The following is a 13,892-nucleotide window of genomic DNA, read 5'->3' on the forward strand; positions in this document are numbered from 1 at the left end:
CTCCCGTCTTTAACTCGCAGCCTCCGACCGCCCGGAGAGTATTTCCGGTTCCGGCTGGGGGCCGCAGGAGACATGGCGGTGTCTGCGTCGGCAGCTGCAGGGGATGAGGACTGGTAACTTTAGGGGCATGGGTTTTGGCTGACCGCCTGGATCCGGTCCGGGGGACTAGCGGCAGCCGCGGACGGTCCGTACGGCGGGTGTGTGTGGCGGGCCGAGGGATGAGGGATGTCAGAGACGCTGACATTTCTACTTAAGAGAGTTCTGGACTGAGGAGCGGGTGGGTGGTGGAGGGGCGCTTGTCTGAACCGGAGACCGCATCAGCGCCGGCCTGGCCAGTTCGGGCCGCGCCTTATCTGGGTCGTTCATCCGACTTCACGCCGTCCCATTTTCTCTGTCTGAAGTGGATTTGTCAAGGTCCCGATGCGGGGGAATGCCTGTTTATCAAATCTCTCCCCCATCCCTTATCCCCGGAACCGATATCCTCCAGTCAGTCCCCCATTCCTCGTTCGCCTTGAGTCAGTCTGATTCGCTGAGACTTGCCTCAGCCTTCTCCCTTACCGATAGCACCAATGAGGACTGTTGTCTGAATAAAGCTTTACGCCTCACAAAAGCTCTCCTAGTCCTTCCCTTAAGCATTCTTAACAAGGGGACCAGAACCTGGAAGGACTCTGGAGTTTGGAACCAGATAAATATGGGTTCACTTCACACTTTATTAGCTATGTGATGCTGACCAGGCCACCTAGCTTCTGTGAGTCAGTGTCCTCAAATGTTGAAAAAGTGGGTGTGTCATCCACCTCAGAATAGCTGAGAAGATGGATTTGTAACATACAGAAGCCTCCTTTTCATTAGCAACTCTGTGGTGTAGCACCTGAGACCACCTGACCTGAAGAGGTAAAATGATTTGCCAAAAGGTACATAGTTATCACTAGGAATCCAGGTTGCTGTTGCTGCTAAGTCACTTCAGTCGTGTCCGACTCTGTGCAACCCCATAGACGGTAGCCCACCAGGCTCCCCCGTCCCTGGGATTCTCCAGGCAAGAACACTGGAGTGGGTTATCTCATTCCAAAACTTGTGTTCTTAGTTCTAGGGCATTTTACAATTCCCCTTACCCTTTTTTTCTGTCATCATCTTACCACTGCCCCATCCCATATCTCACATCCAGAGCCCAAGTCACAGGTAGGGTGTGTGAAGTATTGAAGGACCTCTTGATGGAGGCTGTACTTCAGTGTCTCATTGGTTCAGGGAGCCCAGCCAGTGCTGGCCTTTTTTGAGACCTCCTAGATGTGGAGGAGCCTGGTAGGCTGTAGTCCGTGGGGTCGCTAAGGGTCGGACACGACTGATCGACTTCACTTTCACTTTTCACTTTCACACATTGGAGAAGGAAATGGCAACCCACTCCAGTGTTCTTGGGCTTCCGTCTATGGGGTCGCACAGAGTCTGACACGACTGAAGTGACTTAGCAGCAGCAGCAGATATGGTTTACAACTTATTCAGGGGGACTTTAAGATTCTAAGGGGACACTTTGTGCCATGACTAGGGCAGTATTGATTGTACAGCTAGTCTGTGGTGCTCTTAACATTCTGATGCTCTTGCCAACGAGAACTACTCAACTGTTATCTACATTATCTATTTTATATATTGTCTGCTTAAGACTTAAAAAGACTTTTAAAGTTTTGAGAATCAATCTTTCTCTGTACACACACACACACACACAATCAATCTTTCTCTGTACACACACACACACACACAATCAATCTTTCTCTGTACACACACACACACACACACACACCCCACACCCCCCCCCCAAGCTAGGGCAACTCTGTTCTTAGTGAAGAAGGGATAAGATATAAGTATGAGAAAGCAAACCAAACATCTATCATTTACATATTATCTGGGTAAAGCTGTGACCTCAAGCCACATATTATCTGGGTAAAGCTGTGACCTCAAGCCAGCCATTCATCTTCAGTGGCATTGCACCTCCTGTTTCATTTAAGGAAATGTGTGTCTTCTGATTTACATCAGGACCACAGGATCCTGACCTGGACGGGTTGAGCTAGATCAGTCAGACAACAGGGATCATAAATATATTGAGTATTAACTACATTCTTCTGTCTTTCCTTTTATGGGAAAAGGTTATACACAAACAGGAAAAAAAGGGGACATAGACTAACTACTATAGTCAGAATACTATTAGGCACTTCACATAAACAAATCACCTTTCATCCTCATGATAACCCTGGAGTGGGTGATAGTATCTATATGTGGTCTATATGTGGTAGACAGGGTAATGCAGGCTGAGAGATAAAAGAAACTACTCAGATCTCGTAGCTGGTAAGTGATTGGTACCTATTCCTCATTCCAAGGCTGATGGCTCTTCCATTGCAGCACAGCCTTTACAGCACATAGATCTGTTCTGTTCAGGTTGGTATCTCCTTTGTGGAGGTTTGCAATGACTGGTATTGGCAGTGTGCGTAGACTCTGGGATCCATGATGAACACTGGTGAAAGGAAAGCCAGAAGTGGTACTGGTAACTTTAATGCTAATCAATGAGTGTCATATTTCTGGGTCAGGGAGATGGCCACTAACAAACAGCCAACAGTGCAATGAAACTTAAAACAGGGAGCTGGAAACCTCGCTCTGGTCCCAGTTCTGCCTCCATTAAGCCTTGAGATTTGGGCTAGTCTTTTCATCTTTCGGCGAATCTGTTTCCTCATCTGTTGGCAGAAATGATCTCTAAAACTGATTCCCATGCTTCCTACCTGGCCACTTGACAAATTCGAAATATTTCCTGAATTTTTATCAAGGTTAGCAAGAGAATACACTCAGACACATGGCCATTTTTCTACAAAGCCAGCCTTCGTTGACCTTAGTAGGACTTAATATGAAGAGTTGTAACAGTAAGTCAGTCTCCCCCTGTCTCTCTAGGGTCCTTCCCTCTGAAGTTGAAGTGTTAGAGTCTATCTACTTGGATGAACTACAGGTGGTTAAAGGAAATGGCAGGTACGTGTTCAACTGGAGATGGGCAAGAGTCCCCTTGGTAATAAGAGGATTCCATGCAGTATCTGTGAGCCTTGATTCAAAAATAATTCTGTCATGTGGACAAACATTGTTCCTTTAATTACCCCAAAAGAAAGAGCCTGATGCTCACTTCTGCCCACTTCACTGTCTTCCCATCAAGCCCGTACACAGTCACATCCCGGGTCTCTACTTCATCCACCTGCAGGTTGTCGCCATGGGAAATCTACATCACCCTGCACCCTGCCACTGCAGAGGACCAGGATTCCCAGTATGTCTGCTTCACTTTGGTGCTTCAGGTTCCAACACAGGTGAAGCCTCTAAGGCAGCAACGGGAGGAAGGGAGAGGCCTTGCAGTAGAGGGCTTAGCAGTAACATGTTATGTTCTCCCTCTAGTATCCCCACGAGGTGCCACAAATCTCTATTCGTAACCCCCGAGGACTCTCAGATGAACAGATCCACAAGTGAGTTGGGCTAGTCAGAGCAGGAAAAACGTGGGAAACAACTCAGTCTGGAGAGGGAAGGGGGCAGGCCTCATGTTTGCTTTGCTCTCTCCCACCAGAATCTCACAGGCGCTGAGCCACGTGGCTGAGGCTGGACTGGGTACTGCCATGCTCTATGAACTCATCGAGGTAAGAGGTGTCCTCGCCTGGGGAAATGGCCTTCCCTTCCAGCTATAGCAGTTTCTCTCAACAGAGGTTATGGGCCTAGAATCTTAAATGTGTTTGGAGACATTCATTTAGTTCTTGTTTAGGTAAGGCCTAAATTGATCCAGAAAGATGAGACTGTCTTCTGTTTCAAAAAATCTACCCAAAAGACAGTTCTGTAGTTTCCGCAAGTGGCCTATTCCAGCATCTTGACAAAATTATTTTTCCTCTTTAACTTGTATTTTTCGTGCTGAAGAGTGTGTTTCTTGTTCTCCTGGCATTGGCAACTGATAGTAGCTAGAGATCTTTCCTGGAGGGTCTACCCATAAATGAACATTTGAAGGGTAGTCTGCCATTTCAGTTCAGTTCAGTCGCTTAGTCACAACTGACTCTTTGCAACCCCATGGACTGCAGCACACCAGGCCTCCAGGCCTCCTTGTCCATCACCAACTCCTGGATCTTACTCAAACTCATGTCCATTGAGTTGGTGATGCCATCCACATCTCCTCCTGTGTCATCCCCTTCTCCTCCTGCCTTCAATCTTTCCCAGGATCAGGGTCTTTTCCAGTGAGTCAGTTCTCCACACCAGGTGGCCAAAGTATTGGAGCTTCAGCTTCAGCATCAGTCCTTCCAATGAATATTCATGACTGATTTTCTTTAGGATGGACTGGTTGGATCTCCTTGCAGTCCAAGGGATTCTCAAGAGTCTTCTCCAACACCACAGTTCAAAAGCATCAATTCTTCGGCATTCAGCTTTCTTTATAGTCCAGCTCTCACATCGATACATGACTGCTGGAAAAACCATAGCTTTGACTAAATGGACCTTTGTTGACAAAGTGATGTCTTTGCTTTTTAATACGCTGTCTAGGTTGGTCATAACTTTTCTTCCAAGGAGCAAGCGTCTTAACTTCATGGCTGTGGTCACCATCTGCAGTGATTTTGGAGCCCCCCCAAATTAAGTCTGTCACTGTTTCCATTGCTTCCCCATCTATTTGCCATGAAGTGATGGGACCAGATGCCCTGATTTTAGTTTTCTGAATGTTGAGTTTTAAGCCAACTTTTTCACTCTCCTCTTTCACTTTCATCAAGAGACTCTTCAGTTCTTCTTCACTTTCTGCCATAAGGGTGGTGTCTTATGCATATCTGAGATTATTGACACTTCTCCTAGCAATCTTGATCCTGTCTTGTGCTTCATCCAGCCTGGCATTTCGCATGATGTACTCTGCATAAAGTTAAATAAGCAGGGTGACAATATACAGCCTTGATGTACTCCTTTCCCAATTTGGAACCAGTCTGTTGTTCCATGTCCAGTTCTAACTGTTGCTTCCTGACCTGCATACAGATTTCTCAAGAGGTAGGTCAGGTGATCTGGTATTCCCATCTCTTTAAGAATTTTCCACAGTTTGTTGTGATCCTCGTTGTGATCCACACAGAGGCTTTGGCATAGTCAATAAAGCAGAAGGTGTTTTTCTGGAACTCTTGCTTTTTCGATGACCCAACAGATGTTGGCAATTTGATCTCTGGTTCCTCTGCCTTTTCTAAAACCAGCTTGAACATCTGGAAGTTCACAGTTCACGTACTGTTGAAGCCTGGCTTGGAGAATTTTGAGCATTACTTTGCTAGCGTGTGAGATGAGTGCAATTGTGAGGTAGTTGGAGCGTTCTTTGGCATTGCCTTTCTTAGGGATTGGAATGAAAACTGACCTTTTCCAATCCTGTGGCCACTGCTGAGTTTTCCAAATTCGCTGGCATATTGAGTGCAGCACTTTCACAGCATCGTCTTTTAGGATTTGAAATAGCTTAACTGGAATTCCGTCACCTCCAGGAGCTTTGTTCGTACTGATGCTTCCTAAGGCCCACTTGACTTCGCATTCCAAGATGTCTGGCTCTAGGTGAGTGATCACAGCATCGTGGTTATCTGGGTCATGAAGATCTTTTTTGTACAGTTCTTCTGTGTATTCTTGCCACCTCTTCTGAATATCTTCTGCTTCTGTTAGGTCCATACCATTTCTGTCCTTTATTGTGCCCATCTTTCCATGAAATGTTCCCTTGGTATCTCTACTTTTCTTGAAGAGATCTCTGGTAGTCTGCCAATGGAGCTGACTAGAAAGAGTCTTGGTTCTTTTTCTCAGAGTTTTACCCTAATGAAGGAAACAATCCACATGAAATTATGCCTAGAGCTACAAGTTACATACACAGCTACCTTTTGTTTGAGATCAGAAACACAGATGTAGCCTTGTTTTCCTCTGCTTTCAGTTTTTAAGGAAAATGTTCAGAAAAGAATGAAGGTGGGTGGCTAGGAGTCAGAATAGGCATGGAGCACTGTAGCATTTCTGAATCAGCCTCCATGATGCAGCTTTGAACTTTGTGGAATTCCAGAGTAGTCACTATCCAAGTGACAGCACACATGTGTATTTCATAGCTTGCTCCCTTTCCAGTTCTCTGTCCATTTGGGGTGTCCATGCCTTCACTTTCTTTCTGAAAGCTGACTCCACAACAGGCTCATTGAGGGAGAGATACTTAAAGAAAGGCCTCCCAGAAGATGTGAGTTTTAACTGAACACTTTTTTTTTCTAAGTTGTTTTTATTTTCATCCCCAGTATTTCAAGTGACTTAATGAGTGGAAAAACAATTAAATTGGATTTTGGAGCGAGGTAGATTTGCTGGGGAGGGGGTGGTGCATAAGGAAGGATTGATTCTAAACAGAAATGGTCAGCAAGACTGAAATGCATGACCACAAGGCAAACTGGCCCCATGGGAGACATCCCTGCCAGTCACACCTGGGAATAGATGACAAACTTCATTCACAATTCCGGCCCCTGCCTCCCTATTTGAACAGCTTTTTCTCTCCTCTCAGAAAGGGAAGGAAATCCTCACGGATAACAACATCCCCCATGGCCAGTGCGTCATCTGCCTCTATGGTTTCCAGGTGGGTTACTCTTTTGGGACCTGGGGGTCTGCAGGTGACAGACACAGGGGCTCAGGGCAGAGAGTGCTGACAGTGTCCTACCTCTACCCTCCCTCCAGGAGAAGGAGGCCTTTACCAAAACACCTTGTTACCACTACTTCCACTGCCACTGCCTGGCCCGGTACATCCAGCACATGGAGCACGAGCTGCAGGCCCAGGGACGGGAGCGAGAGCAGGAGCGGCAGCACACCGCACCCGAACAGGTCGACTCCTCATCCCTGTTTGCCTGACTCACAGCCTTTCTATCCCTCCATTCCAGGGCCTTCTTAGCCTTTTCAGGGTCATAGGTACCTTTGAGATGAATGAAAGTTCTCCTCTGTCCAGGAAAAAGGGCATCCTTATATCTACGTAATCATATTGCATGTGGTTTCAGAAGGTCCTCAGACCTCTAGCTCAGCAGCCCCTGCTCTGTACCCACTCACTGCTGGGTGGGTAGGCCCGTGCCCCTTTGTCCCAACCCTCTGCAGTTGAGGCTGGCCAGCTGGCGAGTGCCCTGGGCCGGGAAGCAGGGGTGTGATTTCACCTCTCTTTTCAGAAGGCCATGGGTGTGCAGTGCCCGGTGTGCAGAGAGCCACTCGTGTATGATCTTGCCTCCCTGAAAGCAGCCCCTGAACCCCAGCAGCCCATGGTAAGAGAACTCTCTTCTAATCTAAATCAAGATCAATGGCATCTTGTCTGCTTTGAATGGGACTTCTGGAATTGGGCTTAAGCTGCCTGGGCCCCCTCTGCAAAGCCGTGGCCCCCAGCAGAAATCTAAAGTTTGTTCCAAATGAGTCTTATCGGTTCAGTTCAGTTCAGTTGCTCAGTCACATCTGACGCTTTGCGACCCCATGGACTGCAGCATGCCAGGCCTCCCTGTCCATCACCAACTCCTGGAGTTTACCTAAACTCATGTCCATTGAGTTGGTGATGCCGTCCAACCATCTCATCCTCTGTTGTCCCCTTCTCCTCCCACCTTCAATCTTTCCCAGTGTCAGGGTCTTTTCAGATGAGTCAGCTGTTCGCATCAGGTGGCCAAAGTATTGGAGTTTCAGTTTCAGCATCAGTCCTTCCAATGAACACTCAAGACTGAGCTCCTTTAGGATGGACTAGTTCTATCTTCTTGCAGTCCAAGGGACTCTCAAGAGTCCTCCAACACCACAGTTCAAAAGCATCAGTTCTTTAGTGCTGAGCTTTCTTTATAGTCCAACTCTCACATCCATATGTGATTACTGGAAAAACCATAGCCTTGACTAGATGGACCTTTGTTGGCAAAGTAATGTCTCTGCTTTTTAATATGTTGTCTAGGTTTGTCATAACTTTTCTTCCAAGGAGTAAGCATCTTTTAATTTCATGTCTGCACTTCTCCAAGTCTTCTCCAACACAACTTCTCAGTCATGTCCAACTCTTTGCGACCCTATGGACTATACAGTCCATGGAATTCTCCAGGCCAGAATACTGGAGTGGATAGCCTATCCCTTCTCCAGCAGATCTTCCTGACCCAGGAATCGAACCAGGGTCTCCTGCGTTGCAGGCTGATTTTTTACCAACTGAGCTATGAGGGAAGCCCTCTAATGAGCCTAATCCAAGGGATAAAACCAAGAACCTTGAGCCCATCTCCTGAGGCTGTCTGGAAGAGCAGGGATTTCAGGTCTGCCTTCTGTTTATTCTTCCCTCTGTTCCACTCTGCTCCTTTCCCTCCAGGAGCTGTACCAGCCTGATGCAGAGAGCTTGCGCCAGCAAGAAGAGCGCAAGAGGCTGTACCAGAGACAGCAGGAGAGGGGGGGTATCATTGACCTTGAGGCTGAGCGTAACCGGTACTTCATCAGCCTTCAGCAGGTGAGAGAAGCGTTTCCCTCTCCTCCCTTGATGACAGCTACCTTCCTAACCAGCACCCTCCTGCCATGGCCCACGGGTGATCTTTGCTCTACCCTGGGAGGTCTAGGCTGATGGCGGTTGGCTTAGACTCTGGGCAAGGGTCCTGCAGTTCCCTGCTCTAAGGAACTGTATCTCCATCACAGCCTCTGCTCACTTCCTCCTAGCCTCCTGCCCCTTTGGAACCCGAGTCAGCTATAGATGTCTCCAGAGGATCCCACCAGCCCAGCACCCTTGCCACTGAACCATCCACCACATCAGTTACTCACACTGCCCTGTCAGCTCCTCTGCCTATGGCCTCCCAGTACACATGTGAGAAGACTCCAGGGGCTGGGCCACATCTGCCAAAGCTGGGCGAGACCCAGAAAGCTGTGCTCGATCCCCGCCGGGCCAGTCGAGGCCCATGGAAACAGCCTGAACGGAGGCACCTGAAAGGAGGGGAGTGCAGTACCCTCAAAGGTGCCAGTGACACCCAGGAACTGCAGTCTCCTGAGGGGCCCATCAAAGAGTCCATGGACCTAAAGCCAGAGTCTCGTAACCAAGGGGGTGAAGCTCCTCCCCAAGATAAAGGGCCTGGCGAATGGCAGGGTCCCCCACCCCGCAGGACTCGGGACTGTGCCCACTGGGAACGCGCCAAGAGTCGGACACCGGCTTCTTCCTACCCCCGCCTGCCTCGGGGTCGGGGAGCCTACCGGCCTGGTATTCAAAGAGAACCTGTGAGCCTCGAGTCAGAGGATGGTTCCTAGCAGTACTGTGGGGGGACAGGGAATTGGGTCGGGAGTGGGTAATAAAGAGATTGGCCTTGTTTGGCTTTCCTTACTCAGCAGTGCCTAACCCGTGAAGTGTGGCTCTTTCTAAATTTCTAGGAAGACAAGCATGCCAGAGTAGCCCCAGTTTTGTTCTTAAGTCTCTTCTCTCAAGAGATTGAGGTCTAGATAAAGGAGGAGTCTGACATCTCAGCTAGAATAGTGGGTTCCAGGGAAAACTAGAAGAGGCCAACATTTAAGCAGAATATGCAGGCCCCACCCTGCTACATAAGCCACTGTGCATGCAGCCGCTTCTCTCTGTCTATACGTATTGGAATATCTTTAGGTGGAGGATAGTACTTTCCTGTTTACTACAGTCTGTCTTCTTCCCACTTTGTCTTAGGCTGTGTCCCTAGCAGTTGTATACGTGGATACCCGAGAGTCCCTGGAGACATCCATGTTTACAGCCCCAGGATTTTATTCAAGTGCCAACATGGGGAGGTAGGACAAAAGTCAGACACTAGAGTAGCTTGGCAGGTATTTATTGATCTCTTGGAGGAGGAGAAGGCTGGGCACAGCCCGGTTGTCACCTCCTCAGAGAGTCTGCATTCTGAATGGCCCCTGCAGGGTCATTTTTATACAGCATGAAGTAGCCCTGCACCTGGGCAGGACTGATCTGCGTTGTAGCTTGAAGGACACGGTCTGCAAAGGTCTCAGCCAGGGAAGTTGCTTGCCCCGGGTAGAACCTCTGGAACATCTGGGTCAGCTGCCAGCGTGAGCAGTGGCCCACGTACTCCTTCATGTCTACTCGCCCGGGGCGTATCAGGGCGGGGTCGAGCCTAAGAGGAGAAGGCAGCGAGAGCAATCATGGGCAGCAGTGCCACTGCTACTGCTGCTGCTGCTAAGTTGCTTAAGTCGTGTCCAACTCTGTGTGACCCCATAGACGGCAGCCGACCAGGCTCCGCCGTCCCTGGGATTCTCCAGGCAAGAACACTGGAGTGGGTTGCCATTTCCTTCTCCAGTGTGTGAAACTGAAGTAGCTCAGTCATGTCCGACTAGTAGCGACCCCATGGACTGCAACCCACCAGGCTCCTCCGTCCATGCGATTTTCTAGGCAAGAGTACTGGAATGGCTTGCCATTGCCTTCTCCGGCAGTGCCACTAGCACCCCCAAAAATGGTTCCTCTGAACCTCCTGATTCTCCAGAGATGCTGAGGGGGATGCAGTCTTGCCTCCAGGTCTGAGTACCTCAGTCCTTACCTGTCGACATGGTTGGTGGTCATGAATACTATGCGTGCTTCGGTGGAAGCCACACCGTCCAGGGCGTTGAGCAGGCCACTGAAAGTGAGCCGACCTAGACCTTGGTACTTTATTGGGTCTGGAGGAAGGTAGAAAGGAAGCATGAGTGATCACAGCCCTACTTCAAATTAGCACTCCTCTCTGCTCCCTGCTTACCGTGCCCCCTTACTTATCCATTGTCTCCAGTGGACTCTTGATTGCCAACCCAAGTGTCCTCCACCTGCTCTCTGGATTCCTCCTTTCTTCCACTGTTCCTCATTTAAAAATACCTGCTCTCCCTGCCGTGCCGTTAACCCCCCCTCACTTACTCTCGGCAGCCAGGTCCCGACTGAGAAAGGCAGCATCCACGTCTTCCAGCAGCACCAGGCTCTGCTGTGGGGCCACACTCAGCAGATGGTTGAGCCGGTCATCTGAGAGGCTGGAGTCTGTGAGACTCAGAAGGCAGATGCTGTGTTGCAGTTCCCCAGCCAGAGCTGTGCTATGGAGGAGGGGTGATGGGTAATTGGCAAGCTGGGAACTGGTCCTTGGGTCCAACTGCTTGTTCCTCCCAGTGCTAGCTTTGAATCCGAGGCCTAACCCTTCCACCACCTCACACTAGTGTTCCATGTGTCTCATGTTTTCCTGTTCCCCCCATTTATTTCCCTTTCCAACCCCACCAGCCCAATTTCTCTCCAGTTTGAGGGTTAAGAGAAGTTTGACTCTACTCACATAAAACTGCTCTTTCCACAACCAGGGGGCCCATAGAGTAGGTAGCCACGTCTGTAGGGAATGCCTAGGAATACAGCCAGGATGATCATCAAGACAAATGAATCATGTACTCTGCCCTAGATGCCCACATTCATCCCCAACCCTGCTCCCTGGAGGTCTGATGGCCTTGGCATTAGAAGAAATCATTCCTTTTAGGCAACCTTTCTTTCCCCTTCATCTATGGGAATGAGGATAGAGCTTTACATTTGCCCCATCTGGCCACCAAGACCTCAGCTGCTTCTCACCTCTGTCAATGTACCACTTGGGATTATCAATGAATTCTCGGATGTCTCTGACAATTCTGTCAGTCAGACCCTGTTCGAGAACCACAGAATTCAGTGGCCGCCGGCGGCGTGGATAGCCAAAGGGGCGCCATTCAGAGCCCACAGCGGTGTACATCACTGTCTTCCCTTCCTCCTGCTGCAGAGCTAGTTCTCGAGCTGGGACGGGTAAGATGAGACAAAATCCATAATTACCCCTTGCAACATGCTACTAGGCAGAGCTGTGCCAAACGGTCCCCCGGTCCTGCTCCCACGGGCCTAGATCCTCCTATTCCGCCTCTCCAAGCTCCTCTTCCTTTGATGTCACATACTCCATCCCTGCAACTGCCACCACCCACCCCACCCCCAAAAAGGCTGTCTGTGCCATCACACACACCTTCCTCCAGGATGTTGAAGAAAACTTTTCTGTCAGTGCCCAGAGCCGTGAAAGTGACAGATTCCCAAGGAGTCCCCGTCTGCAGGTCTATCATCTGCATCTCTCGGCTCCGTTCCACCCGGATCCATTTCCCCTGATACCTGAGTAAGAATGAGGAAAATGAGGTGAACAAACAGGTCAAGTCCACCTCCTCTCATTCTTTTCCACTCTCAGAGCCCTCTCTGGCTTCCAGCCTTACCAGATAAAGTGGTTTCCAGGGCTGGGAACAAATTCAAACTTAGTGGAGATGCGGCCACTCTCGTGCTGAAGGTACGATGTCTCGACGCTGAGGTGCTGAGTTCGGGTACTGTGGCGGGTGAGCCAGCTAAGCAACCAGGCATAGCTCCGGTCTCGAGCAGGGACTTCCAGTGTGATCATGTAATGGCGCCGGAATGCCACCAAGCCCAGTTGGGCACCCTTCCGGGCCAGGGCCAGGGCAGTGCCCACACCCACCAGCCCAAATCCAGCCCCAAAGTAGGGATTGTCCTTCAGGGCCAGAACAAAGTCTGAGAGGGGCATCTTGAAAGAACACTGAACCTCACGGGCCCCGAGGCATTTTCAAGACCTGGAGATGGGGAGCAGTAGAGATGGGATAAAGCACAAGATTAGTTTAAAAAAAGGATTCAAATTCCTCTCCCACACCACAAAAGCTGGGAGAGGAAGGACAGGTCAGTATTACAATGTGCTTCAATATCCTCCCTTCGTGGGGTGGGGCTGGTGTTGGACCCAAGGGATGAGACTCTGAGCCACTTGTCCCATTTTGCCTTTCATTATCTTGTTTCATACCTGTGTCCTGCCAGACGGCTATTCTGGAGATTCCTTAAATTTGTCTGAATGAAATAACCGACTTCAGGATAATAGACGGACAGCATTTTTGTGGTCCCTGGGACCAGCTGAGATAGAAAAGGGTCCACTGGCCAGAATGAGCAGGGGATGAAGAATTTACTCTCTTCTGTTAACCTGTCAATATCCTCATGCCGTGCTATCACATATCATGTCCTTCAGGTATCCTCTCATCTACTTTACATGCTAATGTCCTGTTAGCCCTTTTATTACCTCCCATCTAAACTGTCTCTTCGAAATTAATTTTATTCTTGAAGTGGCATCTTAGTAGAGCTCCACTTTGGTCATGCTTCACCAAACTGCTATACAGGGGTCGAGATTTTTCTTCATGCTATTAGTTTCCCTACTCCAACACCTCCAATGATTGGCTCTCAACAGGTCCCTGGATTAGGTGAAAACTCCTCTGCCTCCACAACACGGGGCCCACGTACCTTTAATGGCTTAGTTCCCAATATTCTCTGTTGAACAAATACACAAGCCTCTTTCCTCTTTGACTCGGAAGGCCCATTTTATTTCCCTCAAATGTTGAGTTCAAATCCCGCCCATCTGCTACCTTCTCCACGGAGTTTTCCCCGAATTCCACTCCCCGCCGCGCAATAAAATGTGATTGGGTCTGATTCTAGGCTGTAAGATCCTGAAGGGGTAGGAGGTCAAATCGTTTCTAGCACACTTCACCCGACCCCTCGCCGGTTTGCTTGCCGGCACCCATTGCGGTGAATTGACAGCAGTGACCTCTGCTGAAGCTCAGAACAGGATCCGGGATTCCAAAATTCCTATGCCTGGAAGGCCACAGACAAAGCCCTTTCCGCTCCCGGTCCTTGTCGGACGCCCAGAAGCCTCCTCCTGAACCCCCTCCACACCCGACCTCGCGCCTCCAGCAGCGTGGTTTGCAGCAATCGGTCACTCCTCCCCCTTACCGCCATGACTCTCTGGCCCTTCCTCTCGATGGTTTCACCCCTCGGCTCTTCGGGCACTCTCCACTTGGCTTCGCCCCCGAGTTCTTTCATCTACTTCCCGTCACACCCACCGAGACGGCCACACCACTCTGCTCCACAACTCTCGATGGTACTCCTTGGGCTT

The 13,892-nt window shown here is 49.5% G+C and overlaps 2 protein-coding genes across 5 annotated transcripts; one reads left to right on the plus strand and one right to left on the minus strand.

The window, feature by feature from the left end:
- The first annotated feature begins 30 nt into the window (after positions 1-30).
- On the plus strand, positions 31-9,307 carry RNF25 (ring finger protein 25). Of its 2 annotated transcripts, none has more exons than XM_055397621.2 (10): positions 31-113; positions 2,926-3,000; positions 3,224-3,326; positions 3,412-3,479; positions 3,578-3,647; positions 6,518-6,589; positions 6,688-6,831; positions 7,167-7,256; positions 8,312-8,446; positions 8,650-9,307. In XM_055397621.2, the coding sequence occupies exons 1-10, from the start codon at positions 73-75 to the stop codon at positions 9,226-9,228; spliced, it is 1,377 nt and encodes a 458-aa protein (XP_055253596.2). In that variant the 5' UTR covers positions 31-72; the 3' UTR covers positions 9,229-9,307. The 2 variants fall into 2 exon arrangements, with proteins under 2 accessions (XP_055253596.2, XP_055253595.2); XM_055397620.2 differs by having other exon boundaries at positions 32-113; positions 7,164-7,256; positions 8,650-9,305.
- A 447-nt stretch (positions 9,308-9,754) lies between these two features.
- Positions 9,755-13,880, minus strand: BCS1L (BCS1 ubiquinol-cytochrome c reductase complex chaperone). 3 transcript variants are annotated; one of them, XM_055397622.2, is made up of 8 exons: positions 13,730-13,880; positions 12,169-12,534; positions 11,931-12,070; positions 11,519-11,713; positions 11,235-11,298; positions 10,835-11,004; positions 10,488-10,605; positions 9,755-10,067 (listed from the first exon to the last, which is right to left on the minus strand). In XM_055397622.2, exons 2-8 carry the CDS (start codon positions 12,486-12,488, stop codon positions 9,815-9,817), a joined length of 1,260 nt encoding a protein of 419 aa, XP_055253597.1. In that variant the 5' UTR covers positions 12,489-12,534; positions 13,730-13,880; the 3' UTR covers positions 9,755-9,814. The 3 variants fall into 3 exon arrangements, with proteins under 3 accessions (XP_055253597.1, XP_055253598.1, XP_055253599.1); XM_055397623.2 differs by having other exon boundaries at positions 13,678-13,747; XM_055397624.2 differs by lacking the exon at positions 13,730-13,880 and adding an exon at positions 13,244-13,671.
- Positions 13,881-13,892: the final 12 nt, after the last annotated feature.

Source organism: Moschus berezovskii, chromosome 2 (assembly GCF_049115385.1).
Source record: "Moschus berezovskii isolate FMDL1 chromosome 2, NW_MosBer_1.0, whole genome shotgun sequence".
Taxonomy (NCBI): Eukaryota; Metazoa; Chordata; class Mammalia; order Artiodactyla; family Moschidae; genus Moschus; species Moschus berezovskii.